The sequence below is a fragment of the Sardina pilchardus genome, chromosome 6, assembly GCF_963854185.1.
Source record: "Sardina pilchardus chromosome 6, fSarPil1.1, whole genome shotgun sequence".
Lineage (NCBI taxonomy): Eukaryota > Metazoa > Chordata > Actinopteri > Clupeiformes > Clupeidae > Sardina > Sardina pilchardus.
Genome location: NC_084999.1, coordinates 32,739,901 through 32,766,290, shown reverse-complemented (window position 1 = coordinate 32,766,290; position 26,390 = coordinate 32,739,901). Strand labels below are relative to the sequence as shown.

At 46.6% G+C, this 26,390-nt stretch overlaps 1 protein-coding gene across 3 annotated transcripts; it reads left to right on the top strand.

Annotated features, from left to right (window-relative positions):
• Positions 1–1,805: 1,805 nt before the first annotated feature.
• On the top strand, positions 1,806–26,232 carry ptpn23a (protein tyrosine phosphatase, non-receptor type 23, a). 3 transcript variants are annotated; one of them, XM_062539548.1, is made up of 25 exons: positions 1,806–2,023; positions 3,462–3,536; positions 3,980–4,107; positions 4,398–4,474; positions 4,651–4,700; positions 4,970–5,101; positions 6,695–6,775; positions 6,897–7,028; positions 9,691–9,738; positions 9,835–9,891; positions 9,995–10,053; positions 10,147–10,226; positions 10,425–10,539; positions 18,128–18,193; positions 18,297–18,442; positions 18,976–19,281; positions 19,602–19,756; positions 20,111–20,262; positions 20,406–20,585; positions 20,761–23,527; positions 23,799–23,983; positions 24,127–24,231; positions 24,359–24,497; positions 24,647–24,760; positions 24,889–26,232. In XM_062539548.1, exons 1-25 carry the CDS (start codon positions 1,940–1,942, stop codon positions 25,501–25,503), a joined length of 6,048 nt encoding a protein of 2,015 aa, XP_062395532.1. In that variant the 5' UTR covers positions 1,806–1,939; the 3' UTR covers positions 25,504–26,232. The 3 variants fall into 3 exon arrangements, with proteins under 3 accessions (XP_062395532.1, XP_062395531.1, XP_062395533.1); XM_062539547.1 differs by having other exon boundaries at positions 24,886–26,232; XM_062539549.1 differs by having other exon boundaries at positions 1,960–2,023; positions 3,980–4,145; positions 24,886–26,232.
• The last annotated feature ends 158 nt before the right edge of the window (positions 26,233–26,390 follow it).

Sequence of the window (26,390 nt, the reverse complement as noted above, 5' to 3'; positions counted from 1 at the left end):
TCCTGAATATGCACTCATTTTACTAGATTGTGCTCTCATTTTAATAGGGCTCGGGCACACACGCGTTGCATTCTAGGAATATTGCCGCCATGTTGGTAGTGCACCGAACATAATAATCCATTCAGTCAGATGCAGAAGACAAGAAGCAGAAAATGTATAGTATTAGTGATTATTTTCCTCTTGCAATCGTGGGTTGCATTGCTACACCCCACTACACAGCAACATACTGTACGACCAAGAAGGCAAAAACTAAGTAACAGGAAAACACTAACAGGCGGGAGTAAATCCTTACAAGGCGCAAAGGGTTGGGCGCACTAAGGAGGGAGGCTGTCAATATGAAATAAAGTTTTCACGTCACAATCCAGAGCCCTATTGTTGAAATTGAGTGCACTATTTGGTCAAATGAGCACAAAATATAGTCAAATGTGTGCACAATTGAGTAAAATGAGCATACTATTTAGTAAAACGTTTGCACGATTTAGTCAAATGAGCCCACAACTAAATTGTGTACACAATATAGTAAAATGAGACCACAATTTTGTAAAATGAGTGCACAATTTAGCCTACTAAAATGAGCGCACATTCTCTCGATACACAAAAATATCTTGCAATGACACCTCTTGGGTTCCGTAGCATAGTCATGTACATTAATGGAACAATATGATTTCCTCTCATCCAGAAACTGCTTCTTCGGGGCCATGCAATCTTATCGAATGGAATGAGTTTTGCAAATGTCAGTAGGCCTATTTCGAATCTCTGAATTTGTAGCGTGTGTAAAGTAAGTAAGTACATTTAATTTATAAAGCACATTTACACACAGCATAAGCTGACCGAAGTGCTGTAGAGTGAAAGACTAAAAAAGACACAAAATAATACAAAGTAATAATAAAAAAAAGAAGATTTGTTAAAACATGGATAGTGAAATAAGTAACATTAAAGACAGGCCACACAACACAGAACATATAGAGAAAAACAGAAGTACAGGAATAGGGAATAAGAAAGGCCAGGGAGTACAGGTGGATTTTTAGCCTGGATTTGAAGGCAGAAATGGAGGGGGCAGATCTAATATCCAGGGGGAGCTGGTTCCACAGACGTGGGGCAGAAACAGCAAGGCTCTGTCTCCCCGCTGTTTGAGCCGTGAGCGCGGCACATGTAGGAGCCCTTTGTTAGTGGATGGAAGGGACCTTTGGGTAGAGTGGAGCTGGACAAGGTTTGTGATGTACGCTGGGGCCAGCCCATTAAGTGCCTTAAAAACAAATAATAAAACTTTAATCTGGACCCTAAAAAGAACTGGGAGCCTGTGTAAGTAAGGAGGCTAGAATGGGCATAATGTGCTCACGCCTCCTGGTGCCAGTTAGAAGGTGTGTGTGTGTGTGTAATAAGCTATTATTTGGACAGTCAGTAATTCTGAACGGTGAATTGTATGTATAATAATAATTAGTAATTCAGATAGACTAATAGTCTACATAGTAGGGCAGCACTGTGTCAGATAGAGGCTATTTAGGCCTAGCTTGCCTAAGAGTCATTGGGTAGCCTAATCTAGTGCAGCACACCTACAATCATACCTCTTCACACAGATAGATAAATTATCTTAGAGATACTACGACTACTAGCCTACTGTGCGCTTTCAATAATACTCACAATCGACAAAGGTCTAAAAAACAAAAACTTCCAAAGCGCAACTACATCACAGATTGTCTAGTTATATGATGGAGCAGTGATGGAGAGACAAACACGACATTTCCCACAATCCTTTAGAGATGACGTAATCTCCTAAACATTCTAAGCTTCCTGTTGGAGTGTAAATGGGGACATGACACAGACGTGTGTGGCATAAAATTTCAAATATTTCTCTGGGGTGTGTTTGTTCTTCACTGGGCCTGAAACATCATTGGATTTAAAATATTGACGCTTTGACCCGGCGGGGTGGTTGACTGCTATGGAAGCGGTACCTCGAATGCCGATGATATGGCTAGATTTGAAAGAAGCAGGGGAGTTCCAGTTTAGCACGTCTGTGAAGCAGGTAAGAAGAGGATGAGTTAAACATCACGATGAAGCATATTATTCATCTTACTTTGTAGAACGAACTAAGGAAAAGTACTGCCAGACTAAAATAACAGTAAAACAATGCAATTAGGTTTATTGTTTGCCTCTGCTAACGTCAGACTCGCCGGCCGAGTTCTTAGTTCGCAATCAGTGATTGCTAACTTGCCCTGTCAACTGCTAACAGCTAACGTAAATAACGTTTGCGCTGTCACAGTTTTAGGACATCTTGTTTAGTGTGTAGTTAGCTCAAACTCCCTGGACTGTATTATTGGATAAGCAGGCTAGCTAGCAATGACACAATCACCCCACCAGGTTACACCAGGTTACCTGAAGTCAGGGGATGATACCATGTCAAGCATGTTTTGTGCACACGAGTGCTTCTTAAATCCAACTAACGTTAGCTTGGTACCAGTCACAAACATCGTGAGGCTGAATTGGCAGGGATCGATTAATAAACTAACTGGTGTATTGAAATGACCTACTGTACGTAGGTGGTTGACAGAAGTTGACAGAAGTCTAGGTAGTTACACAGGAAAGTGTGTGTGTGTGTGTGTGTGTGTGTGTGTGTGTGTGTGTGTGATCTTGGCTTAGGACGTTGCAGTGATATTCTATTAATGTAAGCTACATTCACTGATATTGATTTTTAGACTCGTTCTCTTTGTCAAGAATTAATAAGTCAGAAGGAGGATGTTTTGGTCAGGAATGGTTATCGGACCTGAAAGACTCACTGTCAAATGACCTATTAGTCATCCTCGCTTCTTCCTCGTGTATAGATAAAGAAAGGGCCTTTGATCGTCTTGGCTTAGTGCCCGTAGAATCTTCTACTCTACACTCAATTAATGACTTCTCCAGACCTCACCTACACAGCCTACATTATGTTTTTGAACTGTAGCTGGTTGTTGTTGGCCCCTGACCCATCTTCTTAAATGATTCAGTTGTTCCTGGAAATCCCAAGTAGCTTAATCTTGTGCTGTTGCAGGGACAGGCTAGTCTAGCAGTAGTCAGGATCAGTCTGACTTGAGTGGTTTGTTTACATCATTATTAAGAACCTACAGCAAGGTAGGAGGAGATAACCTAGCTCTTTGATAATTAGATAGGATGACTGGATCAGAAGGGGCAGAGGCATTATGGCCTTGGGATTCACCAAGGAATTGAATATGCTTTTATAAGAGCTAAGTAAATATTACACATGATTTTAATAGATTTTTAAAAAGACTATATTGCTACCACGACAGTACAGAGTACAGGTAGGTGCTATAAAGATAACCCTAGCACTGTGAAGCATTTTGAGTCCCTAGCCAAGCTCCATGTAAATGCAATGTGTTGCATTAAACTAAAGTTATCTCATCTGACCAATCTGAAAAGAAAAGCAACAGTTCTGTTTTTGTGGTAAATAAAACCTTCCCTTTCCGTAGTTCATATTGAAGAACTATGGAGAAGATCCGGATGGTTACAATGAGCAGCTGAAGAAACTGGAACAACTTCGGCAGGTATTACCTTTGACAGAGAAAACTGTAAAAGAAGGACATTCATTTTCCTCACCACAATGCCATGGAGTCAGCAAACATGGGCTACCTAAAAGACTAGGAGAATGCAGGCTGTAATTGAACAGTTACTGAACATCACTGTAAACAAACCCACCCCTTCACCTACACCTTAACAGCACATTTTAGTTAACAGTGTCAGCAGATAGTTTGTTGTATAATCTGAGCATCTGTTGATAATCTAGACAGGACGAGCCAAGTTAAGTGTGCCTCAATTTTGTAAGTGATCTAAAAACAAATCTATTAGCTTAGAGTACAAGCTAATTAATTAGCCTTGTTAGTTTGATCAGATTGTATAAGTCTAACAAGGGCCTTTCCTTTGTACCAAATGTGGAATTCCTTTCATATCTAGCATTTAATATGTTGTTAAATGTATGTGTGGTTGGCAGAGTGCTGTAAACGTGACCCGAGACTTTGAGGGATGCAGCACACTGCGGAAGTACTTTGGGCAGCTTCACTACTTACAAAGTCGTGTGCCCATGGGGCCAGGGCAGGAGGCCGCTGTGCCCATCTCCTGGTGAGCGACCACATTGTGTCCCAAAACTGGAATACAAAGTAAATGTGTGCTGACTGAATAAAAGTCTGAATTAATTTGGCTATTTTGCAGTTTGAAAAATATAATGCCCTGCCTTTGGGAATGAGTGTTAGAATATCTGAATTCAGAGTTTCACCCTCTTGTAGATAGGATGCGTAAAGCTACATTATTTCTTAAATGTTTGTTTCCGAACATTTAATCTCTATGTGACCGCCATTTCAACTCTCTGCAATCCCTTACACATTCTATGTGCGTTTTCTCCTTTCTCACAGGACTGAGATTTTCTCTGGGAAGACAGTCAGCCATGATGACATTAGCTATGAGCAAGCCTGCATCCTCTATAACTTGGGTGAGTACCATTGTGTCCATTCCCCTAGACAGGGTGCATTATGAGAGCACAATAGCCTCAGTGTGGAGTGTGCTTTTGTCATCAGATGGCTTTGCTGCGTGACCGCTGGCTGTGTTCAAGCAGACCAGTCACAGACGGGCTATTTCCTGATGCTAACGCTGTTTGTGTCTGTTTAGGAGCGCTGCACTCCATGTTGGGAGCCATGGACAACCGGGTGTCTGAGGAGGTGTGTGGGAGCCTGAGGCTAAGCACAGGCAATACTGAGCTGAATTGAAGTGAACTGTCTGTCTGCATTGTTATTTGGGCAAATAGCTCCATAGAATCCATGTAAACATGGTCGTCTCCTGTCTGTTTTGATGGTGCTTTGTCCTGCCATTGTCTTTGTTTATTCTTCTCATTTTCTTTCTTTCTCACTCCATCATCATCACTCATATTATCTATCATGTCCATTTTATTCATGTTCATGCCTCTCCCCTCCTCTCTTCTCTCATCCAGGGAATGAAGGTGTCTTGCACACACTTCCAGTGTTCTGCTGGGGCCTTCTCCTACCTCAGGGATCACTTCAGCCACAACTTCAGTGTGGATATGAGCCACCAGATCCTCAACCTCAACATCAATCTCATGCTGGTAGCCACTACTGCCCCACACACTTGAACACACATGCATTCCACTTCTAAAGGTTTTAAAGGCCACATTTAAACTTAAGTAAACCTTGTGTGCTACTGGACTCTTAACTGTACATGCATATGTAACACACCTAAGCATTGCTTACTAAGCCTTAAATTAGTTGCCAGTGTTGAATAAATAGAATGAATAGGTACATACAGTGGGGAGATAATGTATTTGATACCATGCTAAAGTTGCCTAAAAAGAGGAATATAAAATCATCATTTGACAATAAATCTTAATGTCTTAATTAAAAAAAATAGTAAAAATAAAACCGCTAAGTACACCAATTTTCTTTGTGATTGAAGAATACATCGTAAATAAAGAAATGTTCTTCCTAAATGCTAGGGGGAAGGAAGTATTTGACCCCCTATGTAACCCTATGGGAATTTAACACAAAGGGTTAACATAGGGGCAGGTAGATTCTTATTTTTTAAGGCCAGCTATTTCATGGATCCAGGACATTATGCATCCTGATAAACTTACCTTGGCCGTTGGAATTAAAATAGCCCCACATCATCACATACCCTTCACCATAGATAGAGATTGGCATGGTGCTTTTTCCAATAGGCCTATTAGCCTGCCTGCCCCTATGTTAACCCTATGTGTTAAATTCCCATAGGGTTACATAGGGGGTCAACTACTTCCTTCCCCTAGCATTTAAGGAACACATTTATTTATTTACGATACATTCTTCAATCACAAAGAAAATTGGTGTCCTTGGCGGTTTTATTTTTACTCATTTTTTTAATTAAGGCATTAAGATCAATTGTAAAATGATGATTTTATATTCCTGTTTTAGCATGGTACCAAATACATGTGCTCCCCACTGTACATACATATCAATTATTAGAAATAACCAGAACATGTAATTCCGAGGAATTATCAGTTCATGAAAATGCAAGGAGGCATAGTTGACTGACAGTTGGAATGACTGAACAGTTAAATAGTTGAGTAGTTTAAGTAGTTATAGATTAGTAATTATTTAATAGTGAATTATTGTAATGAAGACTTTCATGTTGGAACAGTTATGGGCAGAGGAAACAGTTGAACAGGATCTGTAGTCTCAAGAGTCAATTGTGTGTTGACAGAGTAAATAGTTTAAAAGTTGAATGTAGATAGTGTAATGGATGTTGATAGACAGAAAATATATTCTGGGAGCCAATCAGATTGCTGGATTCCAACATTAACAGCAAATATACATTGCTCACGTGTCCTTTTCAAGACCTACGTTACAAAGTTTGAACTACGTTTCTACATGAAACAGTTGAAGCTGAATCAGACACAGACATTTTGGTTAGGAGAAGGAGAAGAAGAAGAAGAAGAAGAAGTAGTAGTCTGATCTCCACTGTAATAATTAAATAGAAATATTCAGAAGGAAATAAGATTATCAATATGTTTTTCTAGTCATCAGGAAGTCATCCTTTTTTTATTCTGCATAAGCATACCCTGCTCTAATGCAACACACCTACAGTACTTACACTGGCCTGCCCTTTTGGTCTGTTTAATGAGTAACATGCTGCAGTATGACTCTTGCCTCTGTCTTGGTTTCAGGGCCAGGCCCAAGAATGTCTCCTGGAGAAATCAATGCTGGATAACAGGAAAAGTTTCCTTGTGGCTCGAATCAGTGCCCAGGTACCTGATGACCTTTGACCTACTGTAACATTTGAATGACCTCATACTAAATCAGCCGTTTGCCATTACCATATACTGTACTTCATACATGTTTTGTCTCTGAAAATGGTGGTGTGTTTAGGTAGTGGACTATTACAAGGAGGCATGCCGGGCATTGGAGAACTCTGAGACAGCGTCCATGTTGGGAAAGATTCAGAAAGACTGGAAGAAATTGGTGCAGATGAAGATCTACTACTTTGCTGCTATCGCTCATGTAAGTTCCTGTAGAGACACAGAGGATTATGCTCTATATCAGAGGTTCTCAACCTTTTTGGAGCACACCAAAGGTCAAAAGCAAAACGTCAAGGCAAACCGACTTGTGGTTACTGATTATATAGTAGGGGTGGCACGGTTGTTGAAAAATGCTCCGAACCGTGCGGTTCGCATGTCACGGTTCGGAGTGTGTGTTCGTCGTACGGTCCTACGGTTCAGGCTAGTTATGGCATGCGCAATTGATTCCCATATGTGACGATGTGTTTCCCTTACGTGCGAGAGTAGGAGTATGGAGTTTTGAGTGCTGCGCGCGAGGTTTTAGAAATGACAAGTGCGAGAGATCATCCCTTGCGTGGTCAAACTGATGCACCTGACGCTGCTCGGGTGGAAGCATTTAGTTCTTCCGCAAATGTAGACTAATGCGCGCAACTTTACCAAACAGTAGAAGTAAACTCATTCTCCTTGGCCCGCTCTTGTGCGCGCTCAATGGACACCCGCCCTCGACATGCACATTAATCCAAATGAAACATTCACAATCGTGAACGCAATGACGCACAGAAGACGATTAGCTAAATTACTGTTAAATGCGGTTAGCATCATTAGAAGGCAATGCTGCAGACATTTGATAAAAACTCTTGCATTCAAGTTGACTGACCATCTCAATACCAATGTTTTCAACTCCCAGGCTTAAAAGGGCCTGTCCCAAGGAGAAATAGTATTAGCTTACCTTGAAACTAATACACATGTGGGGAGACTGAACAGTCCAACCAGTAGAGTATGATGAGCTTAGCCTGCGACTTTGTTTACAATATTTTGAGGCTTCAGCCAGACAGCTGAATTTAAGAGGTGGAGTTATAATGAATAGTAGGCTATAATCTGCATAAAGTTTGCTGTTATGGATATCAGACATGTCAGTATATAGAATGTATAAATAATTACATAATGTGTGTGTGTTTCAAATAAAGACAAGCTTTACATCTTGTTAAAAAATGATTCACACTATATGAAAGGAGAGCGATAAAAAAGATTGTGCTGGTGCACCATCCCTGCCAAATAAATTAAAAGATTGTTGAAATCATCAATGTCTTCCCTCTTGCTTTATCAAAATCTCAACTGTAGCTTAAAGTTTCCTCAGACAATAATGTGCTTTATGTGAAGTCAAATTCAGTTTGTGCATTCTCTAAATACTCTAGCCTAATTGTGGATGATTAAGCTATATGCTGAAATATGTTTCTGGAGTGTTAAAGAGTAAAAGAAAAAATAACAACAAGAGCCGTACCGAACCGAAAACCGTGACCCTAAACCGTGATACCAACCGAACCGTACATTTTGTGAACCGTGCCACCCCTATTATATAGTAGTGTTATGTCACACACATCACTATTAGGCTATAACAAGGGTGTTCATTCATATGCCCTTCTTTTTTCTATACAGTGTCCATGAGCTAAGAGCACTGCGACAGGCATATGCTCACACGATGCTGACTGACCTTTTTAATTAAGAAGCTGTGTCATTGGTGCATTAAAGAAATAGCCCAATAGCCCGTTTCATGAGGCTGTATAAGAAAGGCTTTGGGTTCTTCAAAATGCCATGGCACACCTTACTTTGCCTCATGGCACAGCAGTGTACCTCTGTACAGTTCAGTTCATTGGTTATGGTTATGGTGGTGGTGCTTAGCAGACACTTTTGTCCAAAGCGACATACAAACAAAACAACACTAATTCAATTTAGCAGTTGATCATACTACAGTAATTTCCCGCATATAAGCCGCATCGTGTATAAGCCGCAGGACAGTGTTTTATGCCAGTTAAAAGAAACAAAACCATATTAACGGCATATTAACTGCCCCCTTGTATTAACCTCATAGCGGAAGAAATTTTGCAAAATCAAAGTATAAGCCGCGGCTAATAGTCGGGAAATTACGGGTATAGTGTTGTTGACTAAAGAGAATAGCTACTTAACAATAAATAGTGTCAATATAAGCAATCCAATGAAAATAAAACAATGACTAAATAGGAGAATAGTAGATAAACAATAAAGTCATTCAATCAATTACAATAACAATAACTATGGAATAAAAAACTAAAATAAAACAATGTTAATTTAATCAATGGCCTAATGGTAACAAAACAACGCTAACACATACAAACTTAACCCTAAGAACATTAATAGATTAAATGCATATTGAATAAATATGCCTTCAGATTCCTTTTGAACCTACATTGAACAGCAGCATGGTGGTTAGGCCTACATTGAACAGCAGCATGGTGTTCTTGAACATTCCAAACTCCAAACTGTTTAGAACCAACCACTGTTCCATACAGCTGGCCTGAGGTGCGTTCAAGTTCACCTAACTTAGGCGAACATAGGCGAACATTTGCGAACGTTCGCAAACAGTATTCCGTTAGCCTTGAGTTTTTGGTGAATGTTTGCTAACAATCGCTAACAGTCTGAGGAGGTGGTGTGCCGCGAACATACAGTGGAACTGGACGTGAGTTTGACGAACGCAACAATGCAATTACTGTTAGAATGGAAGGTTAACACCAAATCGTTCAAATGTAACAGTTCAAAGAAAACATGTTCACCTCGAACGTTCGCCTATGTTTGCGAATTTGAACGCACCTCTGTTGTTTTGTTGTCCTCACTTCCCCTTCTGTCCACAGCTGCATATGGGAAAACAGGCTGAGGAGCAGCAGAAGTTTGGAGAGCGGGTATATATACACCAGCCAAACACGTCATTCTATCTCAACCTTTATCAGCTAACTATTCATTATTTTCACTTGTATTCCACTTTTTTTGTCCAACAGTTGGCTTATTTGCAGAGCTCTATAGATAAGCTCAGTGAAGCTATGAAGTTGGCTAAGGTATGTTTTCTTAAACCATAAATGATAGTCAGTAACATTTATGGTGGATAAAATAGGAAATGATCAATGTGATGTTGTTGTCTCACTTCCTTGAATGGTCCAGGGTCAGCCAGACAGTGTGCAGGAAGCTCTGAAGTTCAGTATGGATGTAATCGGCGGAAAGTAAGTGTCTCTGATATGACACACACACACACACACACACACACACACACACACACACAACAATTTACAATATTTTCTTTTTTACCTGTGTAGGTTTAATTCTGCAAAGAAGGACAACGATTTCATTTACCACGAGACTGTCCCATCTTTGGAAACACTACCATCAGTAAAGGGTAATGCAGCAAAAATTCATTAACGCCTATTAAAGTCCTTACTTGATAGTGTTATATTAAGGAAGCGTGCTGGTCTGTAGATTCAGATAGATTCTGTTCAACTGAAAACGGCTGTCTAGATGGACACCCAATTACTATAAAAGTGCCGTTCTTGGTCTTTGGTAACTACATTGCTCCTCCCGTTCCGATCCCACACAGGTGCTCCACTGGTCAAAGCCCTGCCTGTGAATCCGACCGACCCCACGGTCACTGGTCCAGACATCTTCTCTAAACTGGTGCCAATGGCTGCCCACGAGGCCTCCTCTCTCTACAGGTGAACAGTGCAGCCATCTGTGAGCTAATTTCAGACAGAGTGATAATTTGCGTTGTTGGTCCTGTAACACTGGCAGTACCATACACATTGGTTATTATAATCACTCTGTAAAATATGTGGAGTTTGGCTGGTTACGGATGACTGCTACCAGAATGGTGTGTCGTTTAGAACACAGGAATGAATCCAAGAATTATTTCTCAATTGCATTTATTTGCCATTGGCTTCTTTCTCTGTTGTTTTCTCCAGTGTGGGTTACAATTGCTGTATATTGCTGGTATCTACAATCAAACAAAGCAAGCTTTACTGATACAAATCATAATAATAATAAATAATAATACACTCACATAACCACAAAGGAAATCTTTAACCAAATGAAGCATTTAAGTTATCAAATTAATATCAGTGCAAAAAGATTAAATAAACTTACAAAGTCATAGACGCAGCAAACACATGTGGCAGGCCGAGGAGCAAGCAGTCAGCACAAAGAGACACACACACACTAGTGAGGCTGATTGACAATTATCATCAGGTGAGGGAAGCTTCAAGAAGTGGGCGTGTCTCCCAATAGAATAGCAGGAGTTTGACTGGGATTTTGAACAGCCGCCCCCAAATATGATGACATATTTGTCGGAAACAAAAAATCCCAATCATACAGTAGGATCAGCAGGAAAGGCAGGAAGAACGATCAGACGGCTGACAGGACGAGTGAATAGTTTGCCATCTATGGTGACCTCAGCCACTCGAATGCGGCCATCAGAACCAGGCAGGACCTTGGTGACCGTCCCTATAGGCCAGGAACTACGAGGGAGCTGGGGGTCCATCACCATGACAACAGCAGAAGATGAGACGGCGGGACCATCCTTCTTCCACTTCTGACGGGACTGAAGGTTTGGGAGATAATCCTTAATGAAGCTAACCCAAAACCTGTCAGCAAGGATCTGACTGTGTCTCCACTTCCTATGGGTCAAGAGCTCAGAATCAGCATACATCACTTGAGGAAGAGATGCGTCTCGCCGCCCCATCAGGAGAACATTTGGTGTTATCGGGTCAATATCTGAGACGTTCGATGACACATAGCCAAGGGGTTTTGAGTTCATTATTTCTTCAACTTCAACAAGTACAGTATGAAGAACTTCCTCTGTTACAACCTGAGTTCCTAAAGTGACACGCAGAGCAGATTTAATGGACCTCACCTCACGTTCCCAGGTTCCTCCAAAGTGAGGGGCATGTGGTGGATTGAATAGAAACCTGATTTGCTGCTGTGCCAGTTTCTCTTGAAGCGTAGGGGCAAGTTGAGCGTAGGCTTCTCTGAGCTCCCTTTCGCCACCTCGAAAGTTTGTGCCCTGGTCGGATATGAGCTCGAGAGGACGTCCTCTCCGGGCTATAAACCGTCGAAGAGCCAAGAGAAAGCGGTCAGTATCAAGGCTAGACAGGAGCTCAAGGTGAAGACATCGGGTAGTCTGACATTTGAAAAGAATGCCCCATCTCTTCTCATGCCTTCGGCCAATCTTGATGGTGAAGGGGCCAAAACAGTCCATTCCAGTTGACCAAAAGGGAGACGGAGTTTGGAGACAGGTAAGTCAGCCATACGAGGAAGAGAGGGAGAGCTCTTCCATTTCTTACAATCTACACATGTTTGCTGAACCTTCTTGACAGCTTGCCGGCCACGCAAGACCCAGTATTTCCGCCGAAGTTGGGCAAACACTCTTTGTGGCCCAGGGTGATGCAAGGAAGAATCAATTTCAGAGATGATTAGAGAGGTAAGATGATTCCTAGGGTCTAAGACAATTGGATGGATAACATCAAGCTCAAGATCCTCACTCCGACGGAGTCGGCCACCCACTCTGATCAGTCCTGTAGCCGGATCATATTCTGGGGCCAGTTCAGCCAGGCGACTTTGAGGAGGGACATCCCTGCCACTTTCAAGTAACTTGTATTCTACAGGGAAATCCTCTTTTTGAGCTTGACTGAGTAGATGGAGCTCTGCTTGGGCATGTTGTGGTTTAGTGGAGTCCAGCTGCATACTCTTAGCAGTAGCATCCAGTAGCGCTGTCCAGGTGCTGAACTGGGAATAGTCAGATGTTAATGGGCTGTCAGATTGCTGGACATGTCCACAGAACAGGGATTTTCTCAGTTCTTGCACAGCTTCATTGGGGGGTAAAACTGGGAGCTTCGGCCACTGCTCTCTGGGCAAGTACAGAAAAGATGGCCCTGAGAACCAGCGACTAGTATTAGTGAGTTCTGTCAACTTCCTGCCCCTTGTGATGTCATCGGCAGCATTATTGGCGGTATCCACATACCTCCACTGTTCGGACTGAGTGTGCTCAAGGATTTCTGTGATACGATTTGCCACAAAGACTTTGTATCTACAGGTGTCAGATCGAATCCAAGTTAGAACAGAGGTGGAATCGGACCAGAGTATGACATCATTTATGGGCAAGGTCAGCTCTTTTTGCAGAAGGTGAGCCAACTGAGACCCAGCTAAAGCAGCACACAGCTCAAGACGTGGGATGGATATAGTCTTCTTTGGGGCTACCCTGGAACGGGCCATGATGAAGGAAACAGACTCATCTCCATGTCCATCTGTTACACGTAAGTAGGCGACTGACCCGTATGCCTGTTCAGAGGCATCACAGAACAGGTGAAGCTCTCGGGTGCAAGTGGATGCATCAGTTCCTACTAAGCTGTACCACCGGGGAACCTGGACGCTGACTATTCCCGGTAACTCCTTCTCCCAGGTGGTCCAGGCCACTTTAATGCCTTCTGGGATATCTGGATCATCCCATCCCCTAGCTGGCTTCATCCACAGCTGTTGGAGAATGACCTTTGCACGTGTGGTGAAGGGAATAATGAACCCGAGAGGGTCATACTGCCGGGCAAGGATACGATATAGAATCCGCATGGTTGGGACTGTGTACTCCACTGGGCGGTATTTAAAGCTCAGTGTGTCATGTGAGCAATGCCAGGTGAGTCCAAGGGTCCCTTCACATGGGTCAGCGCAATCATGACTCAGCCAAAGCTCAGAATGGACAGAACGTGCTTCAGCAGGTAAGTGGTTGATTACAGAGACATGGTTACTGGCCCATTGACGGACCTCAAAACCCCCTTCAATCAAAGTGGAACGCAGTTTGTCGACCATGGCTTTGGCTTCGGGAACAGAGGATAGGCTTTGGAGGCAGTTGTCCACATAAAAGGAATTAAGAACTGAAGACTGGACATCAGGATGTTCTCCAGTAAGACTCTGAGCATGCCGTTGGAGTGCATATATGGCACAACATGGACTGCACGTTGTGCCAAAGGGCAAGACCTGCCATTCGTGGACTTCAGGGGGAGTGTCTCTCTTCATACTCCGCCAGAGGAAGCGCAACAGGGGCCGATCAGTGGGTAGCAAACGGATTTGATGGAACATTCCCTTTATGTCCCCACTGATGGCAACCTGATGTTCTCGGAAACAGATGAGAACTCCAAGCAAGGAAGGGCCTAATGTTGGACCTGGCAGCAGGTAAGTATTAAGGTCTTCACCCTGGTGTTGGTAGGAACAATTAAACACAAGGCCATTATGCTCCACTAGATGATGGGGTATATACCAGGCCTCATGGCTTTCTCCCACTTCACATGAACTCAGTTTCTTGACGTATCCGGCATCAATGAGTTTTTGGATCTCCTGCTCATAGATGACTGCACGTTCTGGGTTCTTGGACAACTGTCGTTCAATGTGACGTAAAGATGGCAGGACTGCTTCAGGAGGCGCATGTAGTAAAGGGGCATTTTTGGCTCTGAGCAAAGGAGTGGCATATCGCTGTATTCCATTAATGTCATGGCGCTCTGTTTGTTGTTCTAGGCACTCAAGGGCTTGCTGATCCTGCTTGGATCTAATCACAGTTTTAGGATTCTTAGAGTATGGGAAGATGTCGATCTGCCACAATCGCTCCACATCCCTCTGTAACTGGTCTTGATCAGGAGAAGCAACGAAGAAACAATGAGTATCAGAACTGGAGTCCTGGCCCAGAGAGATTGGTCCATGCAATGTCCATCCTAGACGAGTATGCAGGGCAGCTGGGCTTCCAGGGGGGCCAAATCTCACACGTTCCACAGAGCACAGGAGATGAGAATGGTCTGCTCCCACCAGCAGCAGTGGTCTGACTTTATGGAACTCTTGCAGCCTCAGGCCTTGGAGGTGCTGGTAACGTCTCTGCAGAGTGGTGACTGGGTAAGTCTGCTCAGGTAGACTCAGTTGCTTAGCAGTAAAGGCATTTTTGATTTCATATGTCTTTTGCTGATGGGAAGCTGATGAGATAGAAAAGGACACTGTAGCACCCTCAATTCTCTCTGTGCCTTGTCTGATTGTGCGTAGGACTAAGGACTCAGCCGCCCCATGGAGGCCTAAATTCTCCGCAGCAGAGGACAGGAGCATGGTTCTCTCTGAACCGTCATCCAGAATGGCATAGGTCTCCAGGGATTTTCCTTTATGAGTCAGGACGACTTTTACTACCTTAAGGAGTACAGAGTTGAATCCACTGGGCCTACTCAGATAGAGAATTTGTTGCTCACTTCTATGGATATTCACGTCATGCAGGATTCCTAAATGCCGATCTCTGCATTGGGGGCAGCCTCTCTTCAGGTCACAGTTGACGGAACGATGAGAACGTCCACACCTCCAGCAGCGGCCATTGTCCACAATCCACTTCCTCTTGGCTTCTACATCAAATTCCTGAAATTCAGGACACTGACTAAGATGGTGATCTTGACTGTCACAGAAAGCACAGGACGAGGATGCATGCTCACTCAAGAATTTCACATGTGGGTTGGTGTTTCGATTCTGGGTGTGAACTCTGGCACTCTCTTCCAGACTTACACCTTGAAGGAAAGTGGCAGTAGGGTGGACTGATTTCATGGTTCCTCCATCTCTGGCTGGTGGCCTTATGGCATTTCGTGCTTGCTCACTCACTCGAACAGCCAAACTTTGACATTCTGCTTCCTCCTCTAACCAATTTGCAAATTCTATAAGATTATACGGCACATCCGGTCTTAATATTCGGGCTTGTCTGGCAAAACTGGCAACTTGGTCAGCGGGAAGCTTACTGAGCAGTTGATGGACATGAGATGCACAGGCTAGCTCCTTTGCACCTTCATCATGGCCCCAGGACTGAAGCATGCCTACCAAAGCTCTGATACGTACGGCAAACTGACTGAATCCTCGGGAGTCTCCAGAGCGAACACTTGGAAGGCTCTGAATGGAAGTGATTTCTCTTAACACTAGGTGGTGTGGTTGGCCGTACCTCTTCTGAAGAGCTTTTAAAGAAGTGGTGTAAGGCTGTGGGTGATGAGCATAGGCAAGGGCAAGATGACGAGCTGAATCCAATTTCAAATGGTCAAGAAGAATATGATATTTATACTGCTCATGTTCCTCGGGTGGCAATAAGTTCTCCAAAGCCATATTTAGCATGGCAAACTCATGAGGGTCTTCTCTTCTAAAGAACGGGAACGAAGGCTTTTCATATGCTGACCTTCTGAGATGAGCAAGGGGCACTAGTGTGGAGGGCACAGGAACTGATGATTGGGCCGGAATACAGGAAAGAGTGGCTGCAGCAGGATGGGGCCTACGAGGATAATGCACCTGATCAACAGGTGCCTCATGAGACTGGGGCACTGACACGTTGGGAATCAAATCAACAACAGAATGGCACTGGACATTTCTAGGATGACTATCTGCATACTCTTCTAAGGGCCTAACAGGGTCAGCTAGTGCCGGGGCCAAAGGCAAATGGCGAGAGGAACGAACAGGAATATCTACAAAGTTATTGGCAGGGGCTGTCACTCTAATCTGTGAGGCTGGTGCAGGCTGGAGGGGAGCCTGAGGAGGTTGTGGTGCAGCAGCTATTGGAGCCACATACTCTGGGTGGACGGGTGGAGCATATGGCACATTAGGGACAGGATAAGAAAAATAAGGAGGCCTGAATAATCCACCATTTTGAAAGTAAGCTGGATATGATGACATTAGCGGCGGCATCCATGGAGGGCATGGAGGGCATGGAGGGCCTGAAAAATAGAAAGCATTTCCTGGCAGTTGATTATATTGGAGGGGGACATCACTCCTCGCTAACTGGGAGTCACTGGGATAAAGACCTGGATGACCAACTTCACTATAGATATGAGAGAACTCTTGGTTGGCACCTAGTGGCTGATTCAGGTACTGTGGAATCGGATTGAAATTCATAGAGGCTTGTGAGGTTAAGTTCCTCTGACAAGGAATTGCTGGCTCAGGATGTGCATGAACATTTAGGCCAACATTTATGTCTGGTGGTTCTCTACTTGCTCGGGCTAAGGGTGTGGGAAGCATAGAGGCAGGTGGAGGTGGAAGAGTGCTTTGTCTACTAAACCTTGGTGGTGAGGGGAGAGGCAGGTTTTGTCTTTCTTCCTGGTGTTGACGAAGACATTCTCCCAACTCCTGCACAAAGGATGTCCTAAAGTCCACTGGTGGATCTCTCTCTCCTGCCTGTCTCTCTGGAGATGGGTTTTGTGAATCGGAAAGGAAGGAAGAGCAATCACTTCGGATCTTCATATGCCTCATCATTTCTCCCAAATCTATTAGTATACCTTTCATCTGTTTTACCTCCTCAGTCAGAGATTTCACATCTGTGTTTCCATGTGGCAGCAGGCCTTCTGGATTTACTCCTCCTTGTGATTGACCTTGAACATTTGTAGCAGAAGAGTGGGGATGTACCATTTCATAATCCTGATGCCACGCAGGAGGCCTCACATGCCTAGCTGAACGCTTCAGTTTCCCAGGGTTGTCTTCTGACTCCATTCCAGCAGCCTCTCCGGCTCGAAGGACCATGTAAAATATGTGGAGTTTGGCTGGTTACGGATGACTGCTACCAGAATGGTGTGCACAGGAATGAACACAGGAATGAATCCAAGAATTATTTCTCAATTGCATTTATTTGCCATTGGCTTCTTTCTCTGTTGTTTTCTCCAGTGTGGGTTACAATTGCTGTATGCAAGCTTTACTGATACAAATCATAATAATAATAAATAATAATATACTCACATAACCACAAAGGAAATCTTTAACCAAATGAAGCATTTAAGTTATCAAATTAATATCAGTGCAAAAAGATTAAATAAACTTACAAAGTCATAGACGCAGCAAACACATGCGGCAGGCCGAGGAGCAAGCAGTCAGCACAAAGAGACACACACACACTAGTGAGGCTGATTGACAATTATCATCAGGTGAGGGAAGCTTCAAGAAGTGGGCGTGTCTCCCAATAGAATAGCAGGAGTTTGACTGGGATTTTGAACAACTCATATACGATATCAGGCAGTGGTAGGGTAGTGGCTGAAGAGCTGGACTAGTATGCAGTAGCCTGAAAAGTGGTAGGTTCAATACCTGGTTTTCCACCCTTGTGCCCTTGAGCAAGGCATTCCAGAGTTGCCCTGGTAATATAAATGAAATATGTAAGTCGCTTTGGATACAATTGTCGGCTAAATTGATACATGTAAATGTTTAGATAAGGTTATGATAATGAAGTACAACGACTGTCAATACTAATGAGATTTTCTCTCTCGTCTTCCCCTGATGAAGTGAGGAGAAGGCCAAGCTGCTGCGGGAGCTGGTGACCAAGATTGACGGCAAGAACGAGACACTAGAGTGAGTGGTTGAGCTAGACCTGACCCACCGGATCCTTTGCATCTCTGTGTTTGCCCAGGCAAATATGTCTGTCTAACTGAACTGGCCTTGTGTGTCCCCCCAGGCAGTTTATGGACTCTGTGAGCCTGGACCCAGACTCCATAGATAACATGGACATGTACAACACCATCCCTCCTGTGCTCATGGAGAAGTGTGCCGCTCTCAGCGTCAGACCGGACACGGTGAAGAGCCTCATTCAGTCCATGCAGGGTAAGACTTTTTTCCTTTCCTCCTCAGGCTTTCTTTTGTGTTTTTACTTTTTCCCTCTCTTCTCATTCTTTTCTTAATTCATTCTCAGCGATGCCTTGCTGGCTAGTTATGAATCATGCATGATGTAGAGATGTAAGACCCATTCACGTTGTTGGCAATGTTGCCGTTGCCTCAAAAATTTAAATGATATCAACTTTTGCATTGTGCTACAAGCACTGTGAACATTTTGTGCACTTAACACAGGCGTGTTCACTGTAGAGTTGCACAGATTATCAGCTGGTTTAGAGAATGGTTGGAACAGTATGCAGACCCGATTGGATGACTCCATGGTTTTGAAACCGAATTTAGTATACTGGGTAATGTTTTTATTCATTGAGATTTGTCTGGGTGGTTGATGAGACCTTTTTCTGTGGCTCAAAAGCTCAGAAGACATGTTTAAGATTTCGGTTTACATGGACTTCAACTGAGGCAGTTATTCTAGTTTATGGTGGAGAGCGCTGCACTGACCTCCTCCATCTCTGCTCTCTCCCCAGCCCTGTCAGGCGTGTTCACCGACGTGGAGGCGTCGCTCCGGGAGATCCGGGACGTGCTGGAGAAGGACGAGGCCGAGGAGCGGAGCCTGCAGGAGGCGGCGGGGAAGCAGGCGGTGCCCGCTCAGCCCGCCAGCCTGGCCGAGCTGCGGCGCGACCTGGAGAAGTACCTGGAGTACCACGAGAAGGCCAGCTTCACCAACACCGAGCTGCACCGCGCCATGAACCTGCACATCAGCCACCTCAGGCTGCTGGGGGGGCCACTGGACAGCCTGAGAGAGGCGCTACCCAGGCCAGAGCTCAGCGAAGGTGAGAGAGAGAGAGAGAGAGAGAGAGAGAGAGAGAGAGAGAGAGAGAGAGAGAGAGAGAGAGAATTTGTAAGTATGTGTATTTGAATGAGAGTGTGTAAACGTGAACCTGAATTATGCATAAATTAGTGTGAGGGAAATCTGCACAAATTAATATTAATGGTAGTCTTACAATGAACAGAGCTGTAAAATGTACATCTCTATGCTCTGTGGATATGCATAGTATATAGTCCCTGACTTAAGCAGCACAGATAATACTCTACATACAATAACATCTAAAGACGTGCCTGACATAGGTGTATACATCTGCTCTCACCACAGAGGATGCAGCGGGTCTGCAGTGCATCAAGAGGATTCTGGGTAAAGTGCAGGAGATGCGAGACCAGCGCGGCTCCCTGGAGAAACAGCTGCGAGACCTCATCCAGCAGGACGACATCACCACAGCGCTGGTCACCACAGAGCGCGCGGAGATGAAGGTGGTGCTTCTGTTCTGGCCTCTCACCTCGTCTGCTCAGTTCATTACATTACATGAAATCACTTTATTAGCTTACACATTAGAGCATGCAAGCAGATAATCACAACAAAGTTCAACTGACTTAGGTTAGTTACCCAGCTAGGTAGCATAGTCGAATAGCCTTGGATTCCTCTTTTGAATCTTTTCAAATGAATGCATAGGTATGAATGCTAAATTGCTACCAAGATTATACGATCAATCTGGACATAGACAAAAATGTATTATGAATGTATCTGTATCTCACAAAATAATAGTTCATAGTGTCAAATCGGTACATTTTTCCCGTTGTGTCTGATTGTCACACTTTTTATTTTAGAGGTTGTTTGAGGAGCAGCTGAAGAAGTATGACCAGGTGAAATTGTACATCGACCAGAACCTCTCTGCTCAAGAGAATATCCTGAAGGCCCTGACCGAGGCCAACGTCCAGTCAGCCAATGCCCGGAAGGCCCTCGCCGACACTGAACACAAGTGAGTAATAGTGGAAAGATTATATTCACGCTCACCATAGATTTGGTTACGATGGTCAGTGATGTTGGCTGCATCAGGCATGATGAAAGGAACCAGACAGTCCTGAGAAGATGGCTGAAGTCACTCTTTCCTTCCCTTTGCAGGTGGAACAGCACTGTGCAGACGCTGGTGGCGTCGTACGAGGCTTACGAGGACCTGATGAAGAAGTCCCAGGAGGGGAAGGAGTTTTATGAGGACCTGGAGGGAAAGGCCACCAAACTGCTGGAAAAAGCCAAGGCTGTGTGCCAAGCCAGGGAGGAGGAAAGGCAAGCTATCCTGGAGAGGTGAGATCAGTAGGCTTGAATGGGAACTACTGGGGTTGTAACTCATATTTATTAATAGGCCTAAAAATGATTCTGTTATTTGTTTTTACTGTAGTAAAGGTAGCGGTAAGCCTATTTTTCAGAAATGTACATTTACCATTCACTGTTTCCTTCTCAAACTATTTCAACTTCTCAGAGAGCTCCAGAAGAAGGCCCCACAAAGACCCACCGCTCCAAAGCCTGCACCGAAGAAGGCCGCGGACATCGACCCCAATAGCATTGAGGACCCCGAGCTGGCGCAGCTGACCGCTGCTATTCTGGCCCTGGGAGGAGATCTTCCGGAGGAGCTACTGAGCATGCCGCCCGAGTTCGCCCTGCCCCCCTCGGCGCACGCTCCTGTCCCAGGCGTGCCCTCCAGCTCCTCCATGCAGTGGCCTCCCACTGCCCCATCGGGGCTCTACGCCGGGCCCATGCGCTTCCCCCACAATCTGCCCCCTCCTGAGCTCCTGGCTCGCATCTCTCGCCTCCCCGCCCCAGGATACCCCCAGAGCCTGCCTCCAGGTCGCCTTCCCCACCAGCTTCCCCAGTTCTCCACGCCACAGGCGCCGACCTCTCAGCCCCCGGTGGTCTCTGCCTACGCTCCGCAACACTCACAGCCCCAGATGGGCCCACCTGTAGCTCCAGGCCCTGCCACAGCTCCGGCTCCTGTCAGGCCATCCACCACAACTGTGGACAGCATCCAGACTCCCATTCCTAGCTACGCGCCTATCCCAGGCCAGCCGATGCCACAGGCACCAGGTCCTCGCCAGCCAGTGCCACTGTCCACTGGGTACGCGCCACCCCCACAGATGGGCCCCTACCCTCAGTATATGCAGCAGCAGCAGCCGGGAGTTCCCCAGGGTTTGCCTCCACAGCAGCAGCAGCACCAGCAGCCCCAGCAGCAGCAGCAGCACTTTCCCCAGGCCCCTTCATCTATACCTGGCCATCAGCCACCGCACTATCAGCCAGTTCCCACACAGCAGCCAGTGTCCCGGCCAATGCCAGGGCCCCAGGTGCCAATGCAACCTCAAGGCCAGTACCAACAGTACATGCCCCAGCAAAGGCAGCCTGGGCCTCCGAACTTCCCACAGGCTTATCTCCCTGGGCAGGTCCCACCTGGGATGCCAACTGGGGCACCTTCTCCACATTCCCACCATGGTCAGTCCCAGCTTCAGCAGGGGTATCCCCCTGTGTCCATGGTCCCTGGGTCCCACCCAACACAGGTGCCTGTTAGTGCAGTTGCACAGAATCAGATACCCCAACACAGTCCCCATCCACAGGTGCCTCCCACTTCACAGCCAATGCCTCCGGCCTCTATGCCATACTTACCCCATGTGAGGCAGCAAATGCCCCCAGCTTCCCAGCCATATATGACCCCAGTCAACCCCCAAATGCAGCACTCTCAGCATCCTCAAATGCCCCTGCCCTCTCAACAAATGCCCTTGGGGCCTCATATGCAGATGCCACCGGGGTCCCAGCCAAGAATGGCACCCCCTAACGCTCAGTTGCCACCAACTTCTCAACCCATGCCCCCTGTATCTCATCCACAAATGCTGCCTGTGTCAAAGCAGTTGTCACCTCCACCTCACCCCCAAATGCAGCCTGGCCCGCAGCAGCCCCCCCACCCCGCTCACCCTAACCAGATGCCCCCTCAGCCCCTTCACCCACACACATTCCAGCAGACGCACTTGCCGAGGGGTCCTCAGGTCCAGATGCCCCCGGCCTCAATGCCCTCCCAGCCTCCCATGCACCCCAACGCTCTGCCACCTCAGCGCCACCCTCACCCTCAGGGTATCCCACAGACCCATCCTCAGATGCCCCCTCACATGGCCCAGCAGCCCATGCGTATGCCCCACCAGCCTCTTCCGCCCCACGCTGGCCCTATGGTCTACCCTGGAGCTCCTTACATGGTCCGCCAGCAGGGACCTTCGGTTCCCCCCCAACAGCCGCAGTCTCAGCCTTTGACTCCACAGCCTCTCACCCCCCAGCCCATGCCCCAGCCCCCCCCTGCAGCCTTCGCTCCCTCTCATGGCGGAAATGTGCCGCCTGGACCCGTACAGCACCCAGGCGCAGTGGGCTCTGGCCCAGCACCTCAGAACATGATCCCACCGATCCCTCCGTCGACCGGCGCGGTAGGGGCCCAAGCGCCCAACGTCCTCCCCTCCCCAGCCCCGTCTCCATCGCCCTCGCCCGGGCCCTCGTCTTTAGGCATGAACCCGCAGCGCCCATCCCCTGCCCTCACGCCTGTCGGGGTGACTCCGCTCCCTCAGGCTCCGTCATCCTCCACCTCTTCCTCCTCCTCGTCTTCCTCGTCCGGCCCTGCTTCGGAGTCCCTGTTCCAGCGGCAGAACTCCAGCACCGACGACCTGCTCTCCTCCAGCCCCGAGAGTCAACACGGTGGCACCAAAGACAACGTCCTGCTGCCCACCAAAGCCGACCCCCAGGAGGACGGTCAGAGGCGCAAGAAGTCCGAGGCCGTCCGGCTCATCGAGGGCGACCCATACCAGGCTCCGGAACGGATGTTGCGACTCTGCGCCGAGCTGGAACGTTTCCGAGCCACGGTGCAGTCACTGGAGCACCCGACTGGGGAAGGGGGTCTTTCGGAGCTGGATGCCCGATGGAAGGAGCTCCAAGACCAGCAGGAGAAGGACGCCAGGCAGCTCTCCATTGCCATCGCGCGCTGCTACACCATGAAGAACCGACACCAAGATATCATGCCTTACGACCGTAACCGCGTTGTCCTGCGCTCGGGCAAGGACGACTACATCAACGCGAGCTTCATTGAGGACTTGTCTCCGTACTGCCCCCGGCTCATCGCCACCCAGGCTCCCCTCACAGGAACGGCGGCCGACTTCTGGCTCATGGTGTACGAGCAGAAGGTGTCGCTGGTGGTCATGCTTGTATCCGAACAGGAACTAGAGAAGGTAGGGATACTAGTGTTGCCCCGCTTTGGGACAAGATGTACTTCCTAGCATAATGGTTAAGCATTATGTGAATGACTTCTGTTTGAATGTAAAGTTCTATGTGGGAAAATAAGATTGTGCCCTTAACCTCCACCGCTTATTTATAATGAAAATAGTGTTTTACCACAACAGAAGTAGCCTACACGTTATTTACAGTGCTGTATCATTGCTAATTCACAACATTTCATCTATTTCATTCCATCTGTTTTTTGGGGTTTTTTGTCGTCTGTAGCAAAAGGTGCTGCCTTATTTCCCCTCCGAGCGAGGTCAGCAGCTCGCTCAGGGACCAATCACGCTCACCCTCACCACCCAGAAGAGCACGCCCACACACGTGGAGCGCATGATCAGCCTGCAGTACCGTGACCAGAGCCTCAAGCGCACTGTCATCCACCTGCAGTTCACCTCCTGGCCTGAGCTGTGAGCCACTTCACCACACACACACACACACACACACACACACACACACACACACACACACACACACACACACACACACACACACACACACACACACACTCAATTACCTTCTTTTATCACCATCTGTCTCCCTTTCCTTGCAGTGGACTGCCTGACAGCAAGAGCAACCTGATACGCTTCATCCAAGAAGTCCATGGCCACTTCTTGCACCAGAGGCCTTTACACACTCCTGTTGTGGTGCACTGCAGGTGCAGAACCCTAGAGACCTCATTATCTATCAGCCTATCAAACAGAGAACCACAAAATGATGAATCTTTAACAAATGATTGAGCAGTGAACTCATCTCCTCAACTCACCTTTCCTTGTGTTTGTCAGCTCTGGCGTGGGCCGCACTGGCGCCCTCTGCCTGTTGTATGCTGCACTGCAAGAGGTGGAGGCTGGAAATGGCATCCCTGACATGATCCTGTTGGTGAGGAAGATGCGGCAGCAAAGGAAGAACATGCTGCAAGAGAAGGTCAGTGTGTCACATATCAGAGGTGTCTATGACAGGCCCGTGAGGGTAGCTTTTCCTAAGGACCAATAACTCCCGTGGAGTGGAAAGGTCAAGTTTGATTAACTTCAAAGTCGTTCTAACTATGTGATTCCTGATTCTGAATCCTTCAGTTGCACCTGAAGTTCTGCTATGAAGCTGTGCTGAAGCACACAGAGCAAGTCCTTCAGCGCCACGGCGTTGCTACGACCCCATGCAGTAAGACTGTCAACAATGCTGCCATTAAGGTAAAAATTATTCACAAAAATTGTGAATCTGTTGGGGGAAAAAAGTACATCAACTAAAAGAATGCCTTGCAGAAGGTTTTCTCCTTAGATAACTGATAATTTCCTTTCTCTTTCTGTCATCCAAGCAGCCCTACTCCAGACAGGAGTCCCAGGACATTGTCCTGGGCGGAGACCTGCCCATCAGCTCCATCCAGGCCACCATTGCCAAGCTCAGCATCCGGCCCCAGAGCGGCAGCGACTCGGAGCAGGACTCCAGCCTGGATCTGTACCCCTCTGCTCCAGCCGATCTCTCCCTCCAGGTGGCCCCCGAGTGCCCGAACGACACCGCGCTGCACGACCCCTTCCCCAGTGAGCCTCAGCCTTCCTCCTTCAGCCCCCCTCCTTCCGTCTCCTCGTCCTCCTCCTCGCCGGCCAAAGTCCAGTCCCCTTCGCCGCCGGCTAACCAAGGAAACGGGTTCGTGGAGCCTTCCCCTGGCTCTCCGACGTCCAATCACCACACCGCACCTGCCTTGGACTCATCAGGGACCGCTTCTCCTCCCCCTGGCCCCACCTCCTCGTCTCTGGACCTGCTGGCTTCCATGACGGCCGAGGCCTTCACGCTGGACGCCGCGTGCCGGGGCAAGCCGCGCATCAACAAGCAGAGCTTCCTCCAGCCCCAGGAGGGGCAGGGCTTGCAGGGGCCGCCTGAAGGCGACGACCCCCTCAGCAACCTGGATCCTCTCTGGACCCTCAACAAGACCTGAGGCGGCGAGAGACGCTCCCTCTCCTTCATCCATTTATCATGCCAGGAGATTCCTGGATCTTCTTCTCTTTCATCTCGACACCCTGACGTTGTCTGTGCCTGTGGGACCGTGTCACTGTGCGTCTGTTTATTTATATCTGAGGGACAGGGGAGAGGATCTCCACACCCTAGCACTCCCCAGCCTCCCCCCGCTCCCCCCCAGCCCAGTTTCACCGTGTTCAGCATTCCAGAACTGACCTCAGCATGCACCTCTCTCTCGTGTCCTTCACCAGCGCTGGACACTTCCATGGACTTGAATTCATTCATTCAGTGTCTTTGCACCAAAAACAAAATGATGGTTGACATGATTGAGGCTTTATGGTGAAGTGCGCTTGCTAGCAGAGAGAATGTTCTTGTACAGGAGGCCTTCTTAAGGACTGACAAGTTGGTTTCTGAATTGGCACGGTTCCACTTTGCTGCTTATTCTGTGGCTTGTCTCTTGTCAAGATTATTGCACACGTCTAGTGATATAGCGATCTGCTATATCTATCATATGGTATTAACAGTAGGGCCAAATTGTAGCTGGAGATTAAGACCTAGGACGTCCTAGACTGATTGAAGTACTACTTTTACACTTACTGAATTGGCACCTCTACATCATTGCATTCTAACGAGTTGATTCTTTCTTGCCTTTCTTTTAACAGTGTGTATATATCTCTCAATATCTTAATTAAAATATGAATCCTAGAAAGTGTCTTGTGCAATTTATTTGTCAAAAACAATGTCAGACAGAGAATTATGTAATACTCAATATAAAACCATCATCTAGAAATAAATATGGCAACAAACCAGGATACACCACTGAAATGAGCAAAAATCTTCTGATGCATGTGGAAAAAATGATCATGC

Bases quoted from the DNA above. Each gene is read 5' to 3' on its own strand.
- ptpn23a (XM_062539547.1), top strand. From the start codon at position 1,940: ATGGAAGCGGTACCTCGAATGCCGATGATATGGCTAGATTTGAAAGAA. The intron at 7,029-9,690 runs GTAAGTTCCTGT...TTCTGTCCACAG, and splicing joins ACTTTGCTGCTATCGCTCAT to CTGCATATGGGAAAACAGGC. The intron at 18,443-18,975 runs GTAAGACTTTTT...CTCTCTCCCCAG, and splicing joins CCTCATTCAGTCCATGCAGG to CCCTGTCAGGCGTGTTCACC.